Below are 20,262 nucleotides of genomic sequence, written 5' to 3' on the forward strand. Positions count from 1 at the left end.
AGCAGCTCTTCGGTGTGTAGTCGCACAAAAGTTGGGGGGCAAGGGGAAGAAGGGCAGAAGCTGACGCTGCTGGGATTTTTCCCAACAACAGGTAAAAATAACCCCCAGGCATTAATTCTAAGACATCTACTTCAAGTGACCCAGAGCAAGCTCTTTTGTGGTCCTGCGACAGCACATGGTGTTTTGGTTGCAATCGCATCGGACTCTGCTGCTGAAGAAAGGTCTGGTTTTGTAAGCAAAGTATTTTGAAGAGAAGTGAGCTTTTATATCTGTACAAATGGGTTCGGTGTAAACCACATTCCAGGGGCTCCTGAGCTGTGTTTACTGCTCTGCAGAAGGTAACTGGTGCTAACCCACCGGCTAGAGCAGCCGTATTTTGTGGCAGCCCCTATCCCCAGTACTGTGTGGATAAGATCACGAGCATGAATTCTAGTGAGGAAGAGCTTTTGAAAATAAATGACTAAATACTGCATTTCAAAAACATGAAGGGAGTTTTTTGGACAGAGGCATCTTGTCATGAAGATTCAGAGCACTGACTGATTCAAAGAGGAAAGAATCAAAATCAGTAGTTTTATTAATACAAATCCCATACTTTGTGTTGCTTAAGATCCAGGCTTCGTGTCCAAAGCGTTATCAGCGTGTAAGCTGATATCCTCTGTCTTGGCAACAAATGAGCCCAAATATCAAACAGCACCAGTTCCTTCTTGGAGAAAATTATCCGTTGCATAAAACGTAATGGGTAAGCAATAAAATTAGGCCAGTAATTCAGGCTGGCTTAAAAATGAGATAAAAGCCTAGCTAGCAATTTGATATTCAGCTGCCTTACCATCATTTTAATAAATATAGTCAATGAGCAGGAAAGGCACGTAAATAACATTTTAGAATGACAAGATGGTGGCTGGAGCTGGCCGGCTTGAACAAAGAAACGCTCTGAGTGTTTCTAGCGATGTCCGAGAGCGCTTGTCCGGGTAACCTACTGTGGTTCTGTAAAAAGCAAAGCAAGCTGGATGTGTCCTAGACACTGGTGGGGAATAATCATTGCTAATGTGACCGCTCTAATTTGTGTCTGTCCTCGGTCGCTGTAGCTGGTTGGTGTCCCCAACTCCGGGGAGATGCGTAATGCCTCCCTTCCCACCTCCCTTCCCCACCTCCCGCTGCGCTGCTGCGGGCACAAAATGTGGAGCTATTGCTAAGCCAGGAGCAAGTGTAGGAAGTTACGGTCTTAGCGAATACAGCCCTGGTTGCTGTCCTTGTTTGGTATCTAATCTTGCTTTTTTAAATGTTTGGCAAGCAATCCCGGCGACACGTGGCAGCGAGCTCCGCCACTTGGGTAAGACGCCGCATTAAAAATGTACAAACTTGCCTTTTCAAGCGTTGTCTGCTCACTTCTATTTATTGACGATTCCTCCTCGATGCAAAGCTGTCTCTGGCTGTTTGTGTGGACCCCAAGGATGTTTTCTGATTCTCCTGCCCTTTTTTTTTTTTTTTTCCTCTAAACTGGAGAGCTGCTAACTTTATTAGCTCCTTATATGGCAGCACTGTTTTCTCACGCCTTTAATGGCTCTCTTTTGATCTGTCCCGTTCTTGCTTTGCTTTTCTTGACGTGAACATAGTGTTCAAGCTGAGATGGGTTTATAACCTGCTCCCTCTTTAATACACGACCTAGGCATTTTAATCTACAAGCGCCGATAAGAAACGTCCAAAAGTTTTAACTGCGGGGTTGGCCGAGATGCCTGGTGATAGCCAGCTTCTCGCCTACACCCACCGCCCGGGTGCGAGTAATTTAAATTGTGCCTCGCAGTGTGCCAGACCCTGCCCTTGCATCTCCTGAAGGCCAAGGGCCATCGGGCGATGGAGAGCAGCTGAACTCTCCTCTTCCTCGGCTCTTTGCCCATCTGGGAAGGGCAGCAAGGAGGGATGCGTGTCTGTGTCTCGCCCTTGGATGCTCGTCGTGTTGTCACCAGCAGCAGGGCAGCAGGCTGGCGCCAATGCTCGTCCCTTCTGCGGCAGCAAGGCTAGTGTTGGTTGCTGCCGCGTGAGACTGGTCCTTTGTTGAGGCCTCTCTGGCCTGCTGAGAGGAGGGTTATGTTCATTCTGGTCTCTTAGCCTGGGTCTGTGTTCTTTAAAATCTTGAAACGAGTTGGAGGGATCCAGTTACAGCAGCATCACCACTGTGGTCGCGTGTCGCAACTGGGAACAGTTTCCCACCAAAGCATTTGAAAAGTATCAGGATGGTCCAGAGCTTTGTTTTGCGTCACCGGCCAGGCTTTGTGCTCCTCTTCCAGCTGGCTTTCGCGTAACAGGAGCCCTTCACTCGTTTCAACTGTCTCTTCTGTCAACAGAGACGATGGCTTTGTTTGCGATCCCTGGATGTCCCTCCCGGCCAGCCCGCCGGCATGATGGCCGTGTGACGGCACTCACCCTGCACAAGGTTTCTCTGAAGGACCTGGGAGCTGCCGTGGTCTTCTCATGTCCCTTGGAGGTGCCGCCCAAGCAGGGAGGGAGGGGAAGAACGGTTGGAAACAGCTGTCACAGCAAGCACGCTCGGGCGGAGAGGGGAGAATTCGGCATCGAAAAGCTGTTTGATGCATGGTTTGGGTTTCTCCGAAATGGGTGCCTGTAGAGGCTGCTCAAGGTAGAGACATAGCGACTGCTCTTTGGGCTCCTGACCGGTTAAAAACAGAGAGCTAAGCCCACCTCCACAGAGAAGAAACACGTGGTGGAAAGCACCAGTGGAGCGCGCTGGCAGGGCATTTTCTCCTATGCACGTGGCTCCGTCACATGTTTTAAATAATAGATTGTTTGCGTGCAGAATTGTTGGGAGTTTGGTGATTTTAAATAATCAGTAGATCTCAGGTTGGCGGAGCGGCGAAACGCCCGTCATCGCTGGGGAAACTGAGGCACGGGGCTGTGAAGGGATGGGCTCGCAGCCACCCGGCAGCGCTAGAGGTGACTTGGGGTCCACCGAGGCTCGAGTCGACAGGTGTCAGCGGTCTGATTAAATGAGGAGATTTGCATGTTTGTTAAGCCAACTAGAGCTTGATGGCTTTGACCAGCGGTGGACTCGGGTGGCAAAGGCAGCAAAGCCGAGCGCCGCTTGCCCCGACAAATAAAACATGGTTTTAACCAATTGAAAAGCACTGTCGGGAGGCTTTGGCCAAGGAAAACACCTAAATAACGGTCTGTTCTCATTGGTGAAAGGGCTAACTGGCCTCTAAAAAGGAAAAAGGACTCATGGCCCTGTGTGCGTGTTGAGTTTTATCCTGACCTCACGCTGCTTGGAACCTTGCGGTGGTCATCGGCTGGGTGTTCTCCTTTTTGGGCTTAGAAATGTGTATTTTTATCTGTGCGGAGGCACGTTTTGGTGGAAAATGAGACACCCCCCAGCTTGAAAAAGGTTTAGCTCCCCATCGCGAAGCTGCCTTCTGAGCAGGGATGGGCGCAGCACGCCACTCAGGTAACTCTGCAAGCAGGGTAGTATTCACAATGAGCATTTTCTTTGCCCTGTTTTAATTAAAGGCCCCTAGAAAAACTTGGGGCAAGAGGAGGGGGATGACCCGCATCCCAGTCCCCTGTCTCTGCCAGCAGGCATTTTAATTCCTGCCATTCTTGGGGTGACACGGCCTCCCTGTTTTGGTGGAGGGGTAAGTATTTTGGGCAGGTGGAAGGATTTGGTGAGCTCCCCCCCTGCTTGGGGTTACCTATAGCTCTGAACTTTGGAGCTGTTACCGGTAAACCAGGCTACAGGCACCCAGACGGCCGGGCACAGAATTTTTATCTTGCTCCTGCCAATGGCAGCGAGCTGGGTTTTCATTCACCTGGGAGCCAAGGCGGCTTGTGCCCGCCCAAGCCCGACTGCGGACAGGGTGCTGGGTACGCACAGGACATTGCTCTTGCATTGCAGCCTCCCTTTATTTTTTGCAATGTGATGCCTTTATTTTTTGCATAGGCCTGTAGTTTTTTTAGTGCAGCCCCCTTTATTTTTTGCAATGCACCCCTTTATTTTTTGCAATGCACCCCTTTATTTTTTGCAACGCGGCCTTTTATTTTTTGCAACGCGGCCCCCATTTTGCATAGCACCTTTTTGACAATGCACCCCCTTCATTTTTTGCAATGCAGCCCCCCTTTTTTGCATAGCTCCCCCCATATTTTTTGCAGTGAACCCCCCTTTTAGTTTTGCATAGCACCTCTTTATATTTTTGGCAATGCAGCCCCTTTGTTTTCTGCAGTGCAGCCCTTCTTTATTTTTTGCATAGCACCCCTTTTTTTTGCAATGCACCCCCTCATTTTGCAGTGCAGCCCCCTTTTTTGCCTAGCCCCCCCTTTCTTTTTTGCAGCGCACCCCCTTTATTTTTGGCGGTGCAGCCCCTTTACCTTTCCCAGTGCACCCCCTCATTTTTGGCGGCGCAGCCCCCTCGCCGTCCGCGCCCCCCCCAGCTCCGCGCACGCGCAGTTCCGCCGCCCCCCGCAGCGGAGCGGGGCGTTTGCATTCCCGCGCTCCGCCTCCCGGGCCGGGGCCGCGGCGCGCGCCCCGGGGCGCAGTGCGCCTGCGCGGGGGCCCCCGTGTGGCGCTGCGAGAGGCGCGGGGAAGGGATAGGGGAGGGGGGGGGGAGAGGAGAGCAAGCGGGGCCGCCAGAGGAGCGGGAGCGCGGAGGGGGGGAAGGAGGAGGAGGAGGCGGCGGCGGCGGCGGCGGCGGCGGCGGCGGGGGGGGGGGGGGGGCGCCGCGCTGCCGCTGACGGAGGAGGAGGAGGAGGAGGAGGAGGAAGCGGGAGCGAGCGAGCGAGGGCCGCGACGGGGGGAAACAGGGAGGAAGCAAACCCGCGGCGGAGAGGGAGCCCGCCGCCCGCCAGCCGGCCCGCCAGCCAGGGGGCCCCCCCAGAGGGGATGGTGTCGTCCGCCGCCGCCGCCGCGGGGGGAGGCAGCCGGCGGCGCTGAGGGCGGCAGGGCCCCGCGGCGGAAGAGGCGGAGGGCGGCGAGGAGGAGGAGGAGGAGGAGGAGGAGGCGGCGGCGGGCGGCGAGCGGCGGCCGGCAGCGCTGCGCGGGGGGAGGCGGCGGCGGCCGGGAGCCGGGGCAGGGGCGGCGGGCTCGCCCCGCGCCGCGCAGCATGGTCCGGGAAACCAGGCACCTCTGGGTGGGCAACTTGCCGGAGAACGTGCGTGAGGAGAAGATCATCGAGCACTTCAAGCGGTGAGTGGGGAGGGGGAGAGGGAGGGAACGGGGTGTGGGGGGTCTCCGCCGGTCCTTCCCGCGTCTTCGGGCCGCTCTCCCCACCCTTCCCCCGGGGAGGCCCTTTCCGCGGCTTCCCCGTTCCCCCTTCCCTATATTTGAGGAAAATGAGGGGAAAAACCCACTAAAAAAACACGAAAAAAAGGGGGGAGGAATGCTCCCGCGGCCTGTGGAGAGGAGGAGGAGGAGGAAGAAAACAAAATCGTGTGAATCCCCCCCGCGCCGTGGCGAGGATCGTCCGCAGAGGGCTGGCGGCGTGGACGGACCCGCGGGGCGACCTGCCGGAGCGGAGGGCAAAAAAAACCCAATAATAATAACAACAACTAAAAATAAACCGCAAAAAGACGGAGGAGCAGCGTGTGGAGGCTCGGCTTTCTGCGCGGAGTGGATTTCACGGCGAGGGGGGAGCGCCGTGCCTCGGAGGCAGCCCTACGCCTGGCCATCTTGCTTCTCCATTGCCTTTTTTTTCTTGTTGTTGTTTTAATTATTCAACATTTGGAGTTTTATCTCCTACCCCCCCCCCCCTTTTTTTTTTTTAACTGTGTTTTCCTCCGTCTGGAGCTACCCCGGCCCTGAGGATGCTGCCTGTGTCCCCCTCCCCGAGGTGCCGCGGACGGTGGGAACCGAAGCGCCTGCAGCTGCAAAAACGTGACTCTCAAAAAAAAAAAACAAAACCAAAAAACAAACCACACCACAATTCCACGAAGAAAACACCTCGCTCCCCGGATCCCTCCACGCGGGAAGCGCTCTGGACTCCTTATTATATTGTTTGGTGTTTTTTTTTTTTCCCTTCCTCTCTTTTTTCATTGCATAAATTAATCCTGCTCATAAGGAAGTAGTAGTTGTTTGCATGGTTGTATTTTTTTTTTTCCTCCCTTCGTCTTTTCGTGCGAAGAGGAGGAGGAGGCGGCTTCCCCCCCCGCCGCCTCAGGAACACCTTTTTCCTCGGGAAATGCTCTCGCACAAAGTTGATGCCCGGCACCCCACGCTGGAAGCTTTTTTTTTTTGGTCTTTTTAGCGGGAGGGGAGGAGGCTAACGAGCCCAGGTGGCTGCTCAGCTCAGGGTTGTTTTAACCCCTTCCAAAAAAAAAAAAAAAACCAAAACCCAAAAAGGATTTTGAAGCTTCCTTTAATCTTCCTGCGTTGGAAAAATTATGGAGCGTCCTTAATAATGACTCACCATGGGAAAAATAGATGCGGTGACACGGAGAGGGGGAAGGAAGGTCCCTGCTGCCCCTGCCCGGCTCCTGGGGTGCGGAGGGGCCGGGGGGTTTCCCCCCTCTCCCCCGGAGGTGCCACCCGGGCTCTAAAATGGCGGCGGGTCCCGGGGTCACCCCGGGGTGTGGGGGGGAACCCCCGGGGGTCTCCTCCGCCCTCCCGGCCTGAGCTGCAGCTGCAGCAGCAAAGCCCCCATCCCGGCGACCTCAGCGCCCAGAAATTACCCTATTTTTTAAATTGAGCTTCACCTTTTATTTTGTCCTCTTGAGCCCAGAAGGTCCGGGCCAGCGCGAGGGACGGGGGTTCTGTGTTGGAGGTGGTTTGTCTTGTCCATCAGTCTGGGTTATATGACCCAGCGTTGTACAAAGAAAGCGTTTTTGGGGAAAGAAAAGCAGCTCTGGGTTGGTTGTTTAATTCCAGCTGTAGCTAGCTGAAGGAATAGGCACTCCGAAGTGGAAATTTGACATTCCTGGGTCTTATTTTGTCCAGTCCTCGTCCTTTTGTAAGATGTATTAAAGCAGGAAAAAAGTTGCTATGGTACTGTTGCTTAGAGATGGATGGGAAAAAATGGCAGGCGCTGAATTGTTAATTACCTTATTTTGGTAGTTTGTTTTTTTTTTTTCAAACCTTTGTGAGTTGTAGTTGGAGGTTTGGGAAGGAGATTTGCAGCCAGGCAAACCCTCCTCATTTCTGCAATTTCTCGCTGTTTTTCAAAACTGATTTTTTTTTTTTTTTAGCCGGGATTTGGGTGAGGCTGATCTCATGCAAGTAAACACAGTTAAAATAGGCTTCAAAACATTTGGCTGCGGGTGCAGGTACTGATGCACGGGGAGGGGGAAATGACATGCCACCTCCGCAGCCCTTTTGGGGATGGAAACACCTCAATATCTGTGGCTGGGAAAGGGGGTGTATGCCGAGTCGGGTCTCGGGCTGGATGTATAGGTGCTGTAGGTGGACAATGGAGCAAGGCTTTCTTTGTATGCTGGTGCTCGCCTGGGGGAAGGGATACGTTTCGCAGCGTGGTGGATATATCCATAGGGAAGGCGGCCTCCTGAGCGCGGAGATGGGGGTGTGGAAGGCTACCTCCTTGGAAAGGACAATTGAGTTTGGAGAGAAAGTCTTTTCAGATGGAGCTGGGCTTGGCGAAACCCAGTTCCCACCCATCCCCCCAGCCTGAGAATAGGGCGAAGAGAGTGCGGAGAGGCTGAGCCATGGCAGCAGGAGGAGGAATTTGGGGGAAATACCGCTTAGAATCTCAGTTTGGAGGGTTGGGGAATAGTGTTACCCCTACAGCCCCCGTGCAGCCCATGGGAGTGTTTGTTTTTCCACTTCGCTTAGGAAACACTCTCATTTCCATATTAAAGCCTATACCCGAGCGGTCTTGCTGTTGCACAGTCTCTGCTAGGGGCAAGTTTGAGAAACAGAACCATTTTGTTTCTAAAGAAGCAAAAATTAAGGAAGACTCCTAAAACTTAAAACCCAGCAGATCCATTCAGTGCAAGGGGTTTGCTGCTTCCCCCCCCCCCCCCCCCTTCAGTTAACCAGTTTCTGTGGGAGCCTTGCTTGGGTTTGCAGTCTCACAAGTAATTCTTTTAAGGAAGGAATTAAGATGAAAGAGGTGTTTTGCAGAAACTGTGGGGTTTTGTTTTTCCAAACGCACTTGATGTGTTTTGTTCAGTGTGAATTGAAATAACGCTCTCTGCTTGGGAATCCTCCTCTCAAATGAGAGAATATTGAAGCTGGTCTCAAGAAGCGCTGGCTTATGTGAGCAGTGTTATTTTTTTCCTTAAAAGCCCCCTTTTTTTTTTTAATCTATTGTCTTGATATTAAAGGGTGTTGCGAAAGAATGATTTTCGTTGTGTTTTAACAACTTATGGGCTTTCTGTTTGGTACCCAGATGCTCCCTTTTCAAAAACTTATTTCTTAAGTGCTGTATTTTCTTTCAAATGCCTTAGTAAGGAATTCCCGAATATGAAAGCAGTCGGTGCCAGGATTGGAGGTCTGCCGTTAAGATGGAATAAGCAGCAAATCCGTGTTAGGATAGAGGAGATGAGAGCTCGGCGCTCGGGGAAGCAGTGGTAGCAATCATTTGGGTTTGCCTAATTAATGCTGTCTTGACTCGCAGGAAAAAAGTCATTCACCATCATTGAAACAGATGCTCGGCAGCTTGCAGAACAAGGCGACTAAATATAGTAACAGTTGTCCCCAGCCCAAGTGCTGGCCTTCCATATTTTTTTTGCCCCTGTGTTTTTTTCCAGTTATCTGAAAGAACGTGGCTTTGTTCCTTTATTGGTGTTTTAAAGGGCAGGAGGAGTAAAAGCCTCTTGATTATGAGCCATGTGACTTTGGTATGCCATCTCTTATTCTGTGGGGGAATTAAGATGTTCAGAGAGGCGACCAAGTCCAGGAGAAGCCCTGGGTTTCAGGAAACAAACGTGCTCCTTTAAAATTGTTAGAAATAAGTCACAGATCAGAGTGGTCTTGGAGGAGACAAACGACTGTTAAGGTTTCTCTTGGGACGACGTGCTTTTTTGGCTGCACCTTGTTCTGATTTCTGTTCTGAGGAGACGCAGGGGGTACCTTCAGGAGAAGTGGTTTGCGTTTCAAACACAGCTGCTCTGAGGAGCAAAAAACCTGTCATAAGGGCGAGTACATGCTGGCTTTCGATAAGTTCTAGAGAACATTTGGTCAGTTTACAACAAAATGTATTGTCTTGATGGCTGGGAGTGTAAATTTGGCCTGGGAGCATGACATCCCTGTGCTTCCTTGCTCGGTCCGTTGCCACTACGGACACAGGTGGGAGTAGAGGCATTTTGGTCAGCTCCGCTACAGATTGTGCGCGAGGCAGAGTGGCTAAGATCGCTGCTGGTGTGCTGGCCTTGAGCGCTGAGAAGAAAAACCTCCGTGCCTAGTTAGGATGGTGGCTGTGAGAAGAGCGCCATTTCTGGTGCCTTTTTCCCACGTATGACGCCGGTGGGTCTTGCAGTGCCTTTCCGCGGGAACAGGCTTGAGTCGGAAGTAATAGCGCTCCGTTTTTTCTAGTAAAACTCTCAAATATGTTCCCAGGGTTTTATTGCTTATAATTGAGTAATGGTTCTTGGATATCACTTGGGATGCAAACACATGAATGGTTCTTCTGAATCAGCTTCACGTATAGCGATCTCTGTCCAGATGTATTTTTATTTCAGGAAAATACAGAAGTAAGGCAACAGAATGAATTATTGCTGTTTTTTTTCTTGATTCATATAATTTTTAAGTGAGGGTGTTTTGATAGATTAGGTACCTGCCTCTTCAGTGCAGAGCCTTTGAAGGGAGGGGGAAGGTAAAAATTATGCCCGTGCTTTGCTGAAGCCATGTCTAGAATGTTGGGCAGTATCAGGACATTTTTGTGTATCAGGACATTTTTGTGCTGTGTTTTACAAACGTCTCCAGTGAGGTAATCTTAGTTTTGCAGAACGTAAACCCCAAGAAAACGATGGGTGGATGGTTGGCAGGGGGATTAGGGCAAGGGAATTAGATTAATTGCCAAGAATGAGAAGGGGAAGAAAGGCGTGGAAGACAGGAGGCGAGTCCTGCCTCCTCGAGTCTCGGTCGGTTCTTAGTGAAAGTTGGCCTTGTGGTGTCTTGCCATTCATCAGTCGGGTGGCTGATGGGGGAGGTGCTGCTGCTGGTTCTGGTGGTGGCTTGTGTCTTTGTTTTCCACTAGACCTCCTTCAATAATTCTGATCCTGGCACAGGCTTACCATGCACCATAAAGCAGCCCAGGCATCACCTCCGGGGTGTACCGGGGATGTTACCGAGCAGTGAGTGTCTGCAGCCACCTACTTCTTTTCCCGAGACTGAGTCACGCAGAGGATGGCTCCTCAACAGTTTAAGATTCATGAGTCCTCTGGCTGCTCCGGATTCTGCTCTTTGCATGCACTTGAGGTGGCAGCTTGTTGACGCCACGCTGGCCAAGGAAATGCCTATATAATTATTTAAAAGAAACTTAATGAAAAGCTGCGAAGAGCCCAGATTCAGGCTAAGCTTCTATTAAGTGTTTTTATACACTGGGCCCTGTGAGGAAGACAGTTGATGTCACTTGGTTACAAAATTCTGTCATCTGCTGAACCTTTCTGGCACTGTTTATACTCTGAAGTTTTGTCAAAGGTCCTGGCTGTGTGTGTTTGTGATTTGACGAGAGCAGCTTCTCTCAGTTGTTGCTGAGAGCTGCTCCAAAGTGACGCTGGCTTTCAGTATTTCTTGCCCTTACTCTGAATTCCTTTGGTATGGTGATACTGTAATCGTAGCGCCCTTTGTCACAGATTGCAAGAAAGCAGGCTTTCGTGTTGAGAACTCACAGGCCTTGGGAGGCTTATGCAGGTGTTAAATCCACTCACCAAGTTAGAAGACGGGGTGAGAAAAGGCTTAAATTTGTTTTGTGATAGCCTTGTTGACTGGGTTTTTTCCCTCCTTGCTTTTCATAGGACAGAAAGTCGTGCCAAGTTCTCTGGCAAATGACCTTATTGCCGTCGTAAGGTGCGTCCAAAATTAGTCCTTGTCTTTGCTGAGGGCGAAGAGGTGCTAGCTGGCTTTTCATAAAAAAGGAAGTAAACATCCAAATAAGTAGAGGGCAGGTTGCAGGTTTTGGCTGAGTCGGTGAGTCAGGGTGAACCTGGGGCTCCTCAGGAGTTTTGTTTTGTGTGCGTCGCAACTGCAGGCTGTCTTGCTGTTGAGGTGGTTTCATGCTGTTGTAAGCTTGTGAAGAAGAGGAGGAGATGCTTTCTGCATATGAAGACACACCTGAGGAATAACGAATATTGAAGCAAGGTCTTCTGAAGCTGTTTGGGAAGGGGTGACCCACCCCTCTTGGCTGGTTTTAGACAAGTAAGGGTTTCAGGAGAGTTGCTGGCAACAAGGATTTAAGTTATTGAGCTGCTAGTGGGGTGGGTATGTTCTGGTTTTGGTAGCCTCCAAAAATAAGAGCTTGTGAGATATTTTGCTTGTGTTTTTTATTAGAGTTCAGTGAACTTGCTGAGGTCTGAGAACGCCCTGAAACCAAAGACTGCAAGGGCAAACACTCCTAAACAATGAACTGAGGAATAAACTAGAAAATATGATTGCTCTCTGTAATAACATTCTGAGTTTAGCTGCATCTTTGGCATGCTGATTTGAAATCTCGTGGGAGGAATATGAGCCTGAAGATGGAAATTCACAGTATACAACCAGCCTGGCAGCTTACCTTTGCACGAGCCTTTGTAATGTTCTGAAGTCTATTGGAATGGTTAATGAAAATCAGACAAAAGCTGCTATTTTTTTTTGTTGCCCGAGCTAACAAGTCCGTAGTGTTTCTGATCTTGTGCATCTTGGGGTAACGCAGGAGGTTTCACCTTCCTGTCTGCCTGGTGAATAATGGCAGCTCTGGTCTCCTCGAGTCTGAAAAAAACAACTCCAGTGCTGTTCTGCAGTAATATATTAAGACGTGATGACGACTTCTGTACGATGAATAAAACACAGCAACTGCTTTGGTTTCTGCATTTCCATAGTTATTGTTTAACCTACTAACACTGTGTAATCGTCCTGTGCAATCTGCAAAATCCTGCAGTGTGAAGATAACATCCTTTAATAAAAGAATAAACATTTGTTACAGACTTTTCATAAATACACCAGGATATATTCCAGGGCCTGCTGCAGTCTGATCTGTTAGCTGGATAGAGTGAATATGAAGGCAGTGACTCTGAATTTGGTTGAAACAATGTCCTTCTCGGGACAGATTTTTTGGAAGTGTGTCCTGTAGTGTTGCGTGTGGCTGGCCCTGGACTAGAGTTTGTATATTCGTGCCTTGTCCAAGGTCCAAACCTTCTTGGAGACTTGGGTGAGAATGCAGCAGAATTCGGATGTGAAAGGAACATCAATTTTCCGCTCAGACAAACTAATCATGGGAGATGAGCAGCAGCCTGTCTTAATGACCGCTTTTTGTTTAAAGACTCAAGCATCTTTTGAGAACAAAAGGGAGCTTTTTTTGCTTCCTTTCTCTTCCTCTTTTTAATTAAGCTTAGCAACTTAAAATTCAAAGCACTTAAGCACTTCTTTTTTTTTTTTTTTTTTTTTTCTTTTTTAAGCACACTTAGATCTGAAGCTGAGCTTCCAGATCTGATCAGAATGCCCTGAACGTGCTCTCCTCTCAGCACTGAAAAGCTGGATAAGTCCAAGTGTTCTGGAAGGAGTGTGAATAGATGACCTGCACTGCTGTCTGTTGGATATCATAGGCGGCGGTGCCATCACAGTGTGTGTAGGTTCCTCTTGGATATCCCCCTAGCCAAGCAGAGGAGCGTGCATGCCTCTTGTTATCCCCTGATGTGGTAGGAAACCAGAGCTGGGTTCAGACCAAGTTCTTGTCACGAAGGTGGTCAGGTATGCAGTCAGAGCTGGGTTTGAAGTATCTTTTAGCTCAATAAAAAGACTACTTCTAGCTTGTAAATTTTTTTTTTTTTTTAGCAAGTGGTGAATCACCTTCAGTTTTTTTTTCCAGGTACAAAACTGAGCTGGTTATATTGTCTATCCATGGGATTCATGAGAGTAACTTGATGTCCCTGTCACAGATTTCCCCAACTGCAGTGTACATGTCTTTGGTGAGATGCTCGCCACTTCCGCGTGGCACAAAGCACTGAGCCGTGGTCCATCTGCTCTTGCTGCTGGTGTGAATACCTCCTGTCCTCATTAATAGTGACGGCTGCCAAAAAGCGCATAGAGGCTTATTTAAATGTTCCCTCTTTAGGCTCTCTGTGGCAGCTGTGGGTGACCTGCAGTAGTTAACAGGGCAAAATAAGGAAAATAAATTGCCAAGTTGTATGCTTAAAGTCATAATCTTTGGAGGAAAAACAGTCTTCCGGCCTCATTAGCATCCTAACTGTGAGGAGAATAAAAGCTCAGGATGGATAAGTTATCTCCCTTGTATATGTAATCAACATCTGATTTAATTTCAGGGATCTGTGCTTGTATGTGTGAGACACTGCTTGTGGAAAGCCAGCCAGTCCACATCTCGACAGCTAACGATGTGCACAGTAACCTCATTGTAATCAAAGTCTAAATAAACCTTTGGTCGTAACTGAAACAACTTGTTGGAAGTATTAGTAGCAGAGAAGCTTCGCTACCTTTAAAAAACAAAAATGGCTTCAGCACTGATGTTGTAGATGATACGCTGGTTGTGGGTATGGAGATACGCTGGGTTTTGGCAGCAGCTGAGCTCAGGAAGCATCTCTTCCTCTACATCCATTCAGAGATCACACTGTCTTGGTTTTACTGGCAGTTCGTGCTCTTGCCTAACTTGTGTCAGACTAATTTTTGAAAAGAAGCATTTAAAGGTGAAACTGGTCTTTGAAACTGCATAAAATTAGGAAGCAGCTTCCCTGGCAGTTACAGTGATGTGCCGGCTGTGTTGCGGATGGGACGATGTATCTGGTTGCTACTTAAACCGCAGGAGGAGCCCGGGAGGCCTGGTGGTACCCACACACCTCGAGAGAAGGGTCTGCTGAATTCTTTGGTACGGCGAGGCCTCCTTCAGGTTGCCTTGTAAAAATGAGGTGAAAAACCTCACCTGCCATTGTGATGAAATTCAAGCTGGCCTGTCTTGAGCTCAGCTTTGCAAAATCATGACTTAGAGTTGCATCAAAAGAAAAGCCAATAAAATCTGGCTGGCCAAGGAGCTCAGTTGTGGAAGGTTTTAAGCTCTTGCCTGTGGAGAAACTGCCCAGAGCACAAGTAGTCACTGCAGGCGAAACACCCGAGTGTGAGACTGGCTCTTATGGGGCGCCTGTCGGCGGGGAATATGAGTTTCCTTGGGCTGACACCTGGCTCACGCTGAGTATTGCGCTGCCAGTTGCTTTAGTCAGAGGAACGAGCACTTTCTCCAAGGTGATGGTAGCGGTGAGTCACAAACCAACAAAATAACATTGGCACATCTGTATTTGGGTGACTGGCTGGCGTGGCAGTATGGGAGCAGCTGGCCAGCTTAAATACAGGGCTTGGTGGAGGAGTCTGGATGGGCTGGGAACTGACCTTTTTTTCAGGGTGGTGGGACTTTTTTTTCCTCCCTGGTTTCAAGATCGTACCCTTTTAGGAGTAGGTGAGCTGTTGGGGTTGTGACTTGGGACATATGGCTGCAAGTCCTTGGATCCAAAATGAATTTACAGTTGTCAAACTGAATTGCAGCGGGTCGCTTGTGCAAAGTGAGTTGTGGTTCAAGGCAGAAAAGGATCCAGTCACTTGGGATGGTCGAAGAAACAGATAAACTCTATTGTCTTCTGAAATATCATTTTCTGGAAAACGTACAAAACCTTGGAGAAGAAGTTATAAAGTTAGTGTGTGACTAGAGAAGGATGAACCAGGACTTAAAAAGCCTTAAGATGATACATATTTAAAATACTTTGCAGCGTGGCAGGGAGACCATAATGTTATGACTCTGCATTTTCCTCCATCTGCTGCTGAATACATGCAAAGCAGGGCTTGGAGAAGCAAGACTGAGATGGGGGATTACCCTTTCATGTAAGAATGTAAAACTTGATTAATCAAGAGATTCCCCTACAGTTGCAATGCAGCATGTTCTTAAAATCGAATCCAAACAAATCCTAAAACCAGTCACACAAAAGATCAGGCTTGAGCAATTCCTCTGCAGAAGGCATTTCATGTAGCCTATCACCACTGGTATTTTTGAAGCAAATCTGCAGATTATGCTTTAAGCTGGAAGAAAAAATGCCCTGGAGATGAAATTCAGCGGCTCCGTGTCTAGCACGTAGTAACGTGATGCTGTGCATCTGCGTAGGTTGGAGGATGAAGAATCACAGTGCATCGTACTTGATACCACACAGCTGAACATGCAGTTTCTATGAATTTTTGTAACCTTTTCAGGCCTGTATGAATAGTCATATTTATCCTCATCTGCTTGGAGAGCAAGATTGATGTGATCTTGCCATACATATATATCTTCCCTAATCAGTTTTGAAGCCGTTAGCCAGTTTCAGCTAAACTTGAAGGCAAAGGGGGTACTCACAGTCTCAGAGATACAACGTTCCTTTGAGTTTTGTGAAAACAAAGCAGTTTTAATAGAGGAGAGAGACCTGATTAGCGGCCCCATGGAGAGAAAAGCTGCAGCGAGAGTGCAACCCTTATTAGACATTAAAGAATCCACATGGGAGAGAGGTGTTCCTGACCGTGGGAAAAGCTGCAGTGGGAACTGGCAGTTATTGGACACCGGAGAATTCGACCTCAAGACATGCATCCATAAGAAATGAGTCTTTATTATTTCTGCTCACAAAGCCACTTTGATTTCTTTTTTTTTTTAATAACATACATACCAACAAGCCCTGCTGCGGACGCTTGCATGCTTAATTGTACAGAAGTGACAACGAGGAAAAGTTCCTTAATAACCGAGCTTCTGCTGCTTTTCTGGCTGGCCGAGGTGGCCATGCGAACGAGAAGCTTCTATCATTCAGCTACGTTTACACAACTTTAATGTGGTAATTTTGCGTTAAGCCCTTGATTACAGTTCGGTCAAGATTTGCCTTCTGACTGCAGCCTGTGGACGGTCTGATGCAACGCTGGGTTCGCCTGACGTTGCAGGCAGCGGAACTGCTGACTTGGGCAAGGATACTAAATGCAGCCCAGCTAGATGTTGCTGAGGTCAAGCTGAGGCTTTTTTTTTCCCCCCCTATTCATACAGCTTCATGTAATCCCAGTGTCCAGGGTTTGTCTTCCCCTGTCCTCTTCTACAGGTGGAAATGTTGCCGAGACTCCTTCTGAATGCCGTTTCGTGTTGCAGGGGTGTTGCGGTGGAGCTGATCTCTCTCTCATGGGTGTATCTATATTCAAGTTTCACCTGGTGCGTACGCGCCAGAACACCTTACCTGTGGCAAAAATTTTTGTCATGAGGATTGTGGAAAATTTTCCTCATATGTTGACTGTTGGAAGAAGTACTTGCTACTGACAGTAGCAGTCCTGAATAAATGGTTTTAAATCCTCTGTTTCTATCCTCTCTGGTGGTACATAAAAGTTTCATTTGTATATTAATACCTCAGCAGTATCCAAACGGTGACTTTGCAATAAAGACTTAAATAAAATGTCTTAATTAGGGATCACTCATACTTTGTGTCTTAAAATGGAGCATTCGGCTGAGCTGTAAAGCAAGAAGCGAGCGCTTATTTCAGCACAGAGTTATCTACCAGACTATCTGATATGTCGAGCATGTTGCTCTTAAATAACAGAGGTATCAGAAGTATAGGTGAATGTGCCTATGCTAGCTTTTTAATTTCCTACTTGGTCATCTCTGAGGGAGGGATTACGAGCATAGACAAAGCCCTCGCTGTTCTCGGTGCGTGGCAGGAACACGTGCTGTATCTCATTAACAAAACCCCCGTTTGTAGCTGGAGTTGGGAGATTTCCCATTGAGTGCTGTTGGGGGCTAAAGGGAGCTGCGAAGCCTAACAGAGCTCTGGGTTCGACTCACCTGGGCGCTGGGGCAGGAGGGGAGGGTGAGGAGCATCGTGCTGAGGACTCGCCCTGTGCCTGTAAGCTGTCTGCCTGAGCTCTGTGACCTGGTCGATGGTTTCTGCTCCTGAATTTTGAGGTTTCCCTTGAAGATCTTTGTTGCTAGGAGAAGAGCTGCGGAGAATGCCCTGGAGAATGTTGTTTTCCCCCTCCCAAAGGTCGCAGAGCCAATAAAGATCACTCTAAACAGGTTTTAAAGCATCTCAGATTGCAATCTAGAAAATTACGGGAGCTCGGTAATTAGGGCATGTTTCTGAATCATTGCTGTCACAAGGTCTGTTCTCGGCGTGGCTTGAAAACCAGCACTCCTTGTGATAGGAGGAGCATGTATTTTGCCTGGCGTTGGGAAGATTTTCAAAGCCTTGCATCCTGTGGATTTATTGCTTGCCGACGAGCTTTCCTACTCATGATCACTCAGAATGCTGTCCTGGCCACTCCTGATGCCTTATCGTTACAGAAACAGTAATTTTGTGCCGAGAAAGGTAGAATTATAGAGACATTTAATTTGTTTTATTTTTAGCAGCCTTTAACGTGGCATAGCAGCTGGAGATAAGGAGAGCCAATACCATACGTTGCATCTCCTCTAGAGGCTGCTGGAAGTGCTCCATACGTTGCTGGCAGCCTTTGTGCTGGTACCCTAGTGGGTTTTGCCACTTAAACCTATTTCTTCAGAAAATGGGGGGAAGATGAGGTGTTTGGAGGAATGTTATGAAACTGTGCAGGTGGGTTCCTCAAAGAGGGGTGTGTGCATGTATATTAGGTAAATATTCACAGTATTTTTACCACAGTCCCAAATAGCCAGTTTTCAGTTTTCCAGCCAGATCTGGAATGCCTGTGCGTTGATGTGAGGGATTGCTGGTGGCCTGAGCGTTCCGCTGTGCCGGCTCTGTGCGGAGCGGGGTCCGGTGCCCTTGGGAATGCAGGCTCCTACCTTCAGCCGCGTTTGGATCAAGTCCTCGGTAATGAGATGTGGCATCGAGTTGTTCATAGTAAATACTGCTTTTGGTCTCCCTGAAGCGCAGCTGCCAGCGGAGGCCGGCGGCCCTCTGTACATTGCCATATTTGTCGTTAAGCATTTCAGATATCATTTGACAAATTCTCCGGAGTTGAGTGACACCGCTACAAAGACAAGCGACTGTAGTTCATCGGGTGACAGTTCCCTACGTTTGCTAAAGTGGATTTTAAGTGTAGTTTTCCAGGACTCTGGAATTCTGCTTCTTGTTTCTACCAAATATATTTCAGTTACGTGGCATTATTTTCATCCCAGCCCCATGTACACATATCTTTATGGTCTGTCTTCGGGTTTTCTGTCATACACCTGTATGTATGAAAGAGCCCAAACCCTATAATGCAGTCCGTGCATTTTGGGGTACCTTTTGTTTAAATTCCTTTATTCTTCTCTATGTATAAGCTCCCGAGTCTTCCTTCTACACTAGGCACATTTAAAAAACAATAATAAAATTCAGAAGTATGTAAATATTTTTTGTGGCAGTAAACTATGTGGCTGTAACGAATATGAAGCATGGAATATGGTGGTATGTAATTTTCTTAGGCCAAGCATATTATAACTATTATATGGTCTATTTTATTTATTATAGCAATGGCCTCATTATGATCGATCACAGCGCCTTGTTCTTTCAAACGCCCGTGTAAAGGCACAGGTCCCTTTGTGTTACTGACTTAGGAACTCTCATGGGGTGAATATCGAGCATTGCTTTTGGAGGTGCTCTGGAAGGGATTGTCGCTGTGAAGTACATGTTGTTGGTGATACTGGAAGCTGGCGGTTAACTCGGAGCAGGATTTCTTTGGGATAGCTGTCGCCATGGCTTGGTGTCCGCAGTGTGGTGGGTTCTGCTGCTCTGCCACCGTGTTATTTTTTGTATTACACGGATGGGAAGTAGGTGCACGTGCTGTTGTGGTAGGGCAAGTTCTTGGACTATGGAGCGGATGTCCACGACAGCAGAAAACCCCAGAACTGACGTTAATGGAGTTCAACAGCCATCGGCAGTCTGGCTGAAAACTGCCGTGGAGCTGGCGACAGCAGTTTCCGCATCTGCACGTGGTGCATTTCCCTGGATCTGGAGCAGACCTGCTTCGTGCAGGGGGAAAAGAGAGGGCCAGAGTTGTCCCAGTGCAGGGTCTTGGACTGATTTGGAGTTAAAAATGAGGAGAAGAGACACAGACATCTGGAGAAGTATTATTTCAGGTCACATCACTTTGTTATGAAATAACAGCAATGCGAGAGGAGCGCGATTGGCCAAGAGAAGCTTCAAGCTGTGCGAGTGTTTTACTGAATAACGCAGGCCGGGGCTTGCCTGGGTTATATAATAATGGAGGAGGAAGGAGTTTGAGCGTGGCACGGAAAAACCATCCCTGCTTTTCAGATGGCTAAAGATATCTGGCTTTAGTCAAAGTGAATCCAAGCGGATCCAAAATACTCCGATGTCCTGCTGTATCAGGACGTCTTGTCAAATCATGCTCTTAATGAGCGGTGCAGAAACAAGCACAAAAGCTCCCGCGTTATTTTTGATCTTGCAATATGTCTTGCATTTAGTAGTATCTGGAGCGTAACGTCGTGCCGACTTCTAAGTAAAATCTGAAGTTTTTGTGGGCTGGGATGTAACTGACCTTCAGAAGTGTGCAGTAATGGAAGGGGCAGGTGTAAAGGGTCTTCAGGAGCTCAGGGGCAGATCAGCATGAGAGCTGAGCAGGTAATAGGGTGTAAAGTGCAATTCAGTTGAAGTTAAAAAGGCGAACTGCCCTGATTTTGACCTACCATTTCCTATCGTGTAGGTATCATCCTGTAAAGATCCTAATCAGTTTATAAAATATTGCAGCTAACTGGTAACATTTGCTTACTAAACATCTGCTGGCCTGCTTTCTCCTAGTCCGTCCTTTGTTTAAAATGCTTTTGCTCAGCAGCAGTAGAGACTGTGTGGAAAAATGAGTGTTTGGAGTAAGCACCGGAGGTGAAACGGTTAACTGGAAGTGGAAAAGCGAGGGTGCCGAGGGTGCAGATACCCCACGCAGGGAAAGTTGTAGGGTGAGGGATGACTCTGGCTGTGTCTGGGTGACACGCGCCCCTGGGGAGGAGGAACCAGCCTGGCCTTGCGTTGGCGGAGGCTGCGTTTCCCAACCCGGCCCCGCTGTCTGCTGGTACGGGAGGAAGAGCTGGGGAGGAGGAAGGGCTGGAGAACGAGGAAAACATGCCGAGCAGCCATGCCAAGAGCCCAGAGACATTTCAGCTGCTTGATTATAGAGGTGCTTTGATCTACAGTGAATAAACCGATAATGCT

At 48.6% G+C, this 20,262-nt stretch overlaps 1 protein-coding gene across 6 annotated transcripts in view; it reads left to right on the forward strand.

The window, feature by feature from the left end:
* Positions 1-4,746: 4,746 nt before the first annotated feature.
* Positions 4,747-20,262, forward strand: part of SPEN (spen family transcriptional repressor) — a 69,007-nt gene continuing 53,491 nt past the window's right edge. For 4 of the 6 annotated variants that reach the window (XM_075114068.1, XM_075114069.1, XM_075114070.1 and 1 more), the window contains exon 1: positions 4,747-5,188. In XM_075114068.1, coding sequence (XP_074970169.1) covers positions 5,106-5,188 — 83 coding nt within the window. In that variant the 5' untranslated portion in view covers positions 4,747-5,105. The remainder of the gene's footprint in view (positions 5,189-20,262) is intronic. The other 2 variants (XM_075114073.1, XM_075114074.1) reach the window with 2 other exon arrangements.

Source organism: Phalacrocorax aristotelis, chromosome 19 (genome assembly GCF_949628215.1).
Source record: "Phalacrocorax aristotelis chromosome 19, bGulAri2.1, whole genome shotgun sequence".
Classification (NCBI taxonomy): Eukaryota; Metazoa; Chordata; class Aves; order Suliformes; family Phalacrocoracidae; genus Phalacrocorax; species Phalacrocorax aristotelis.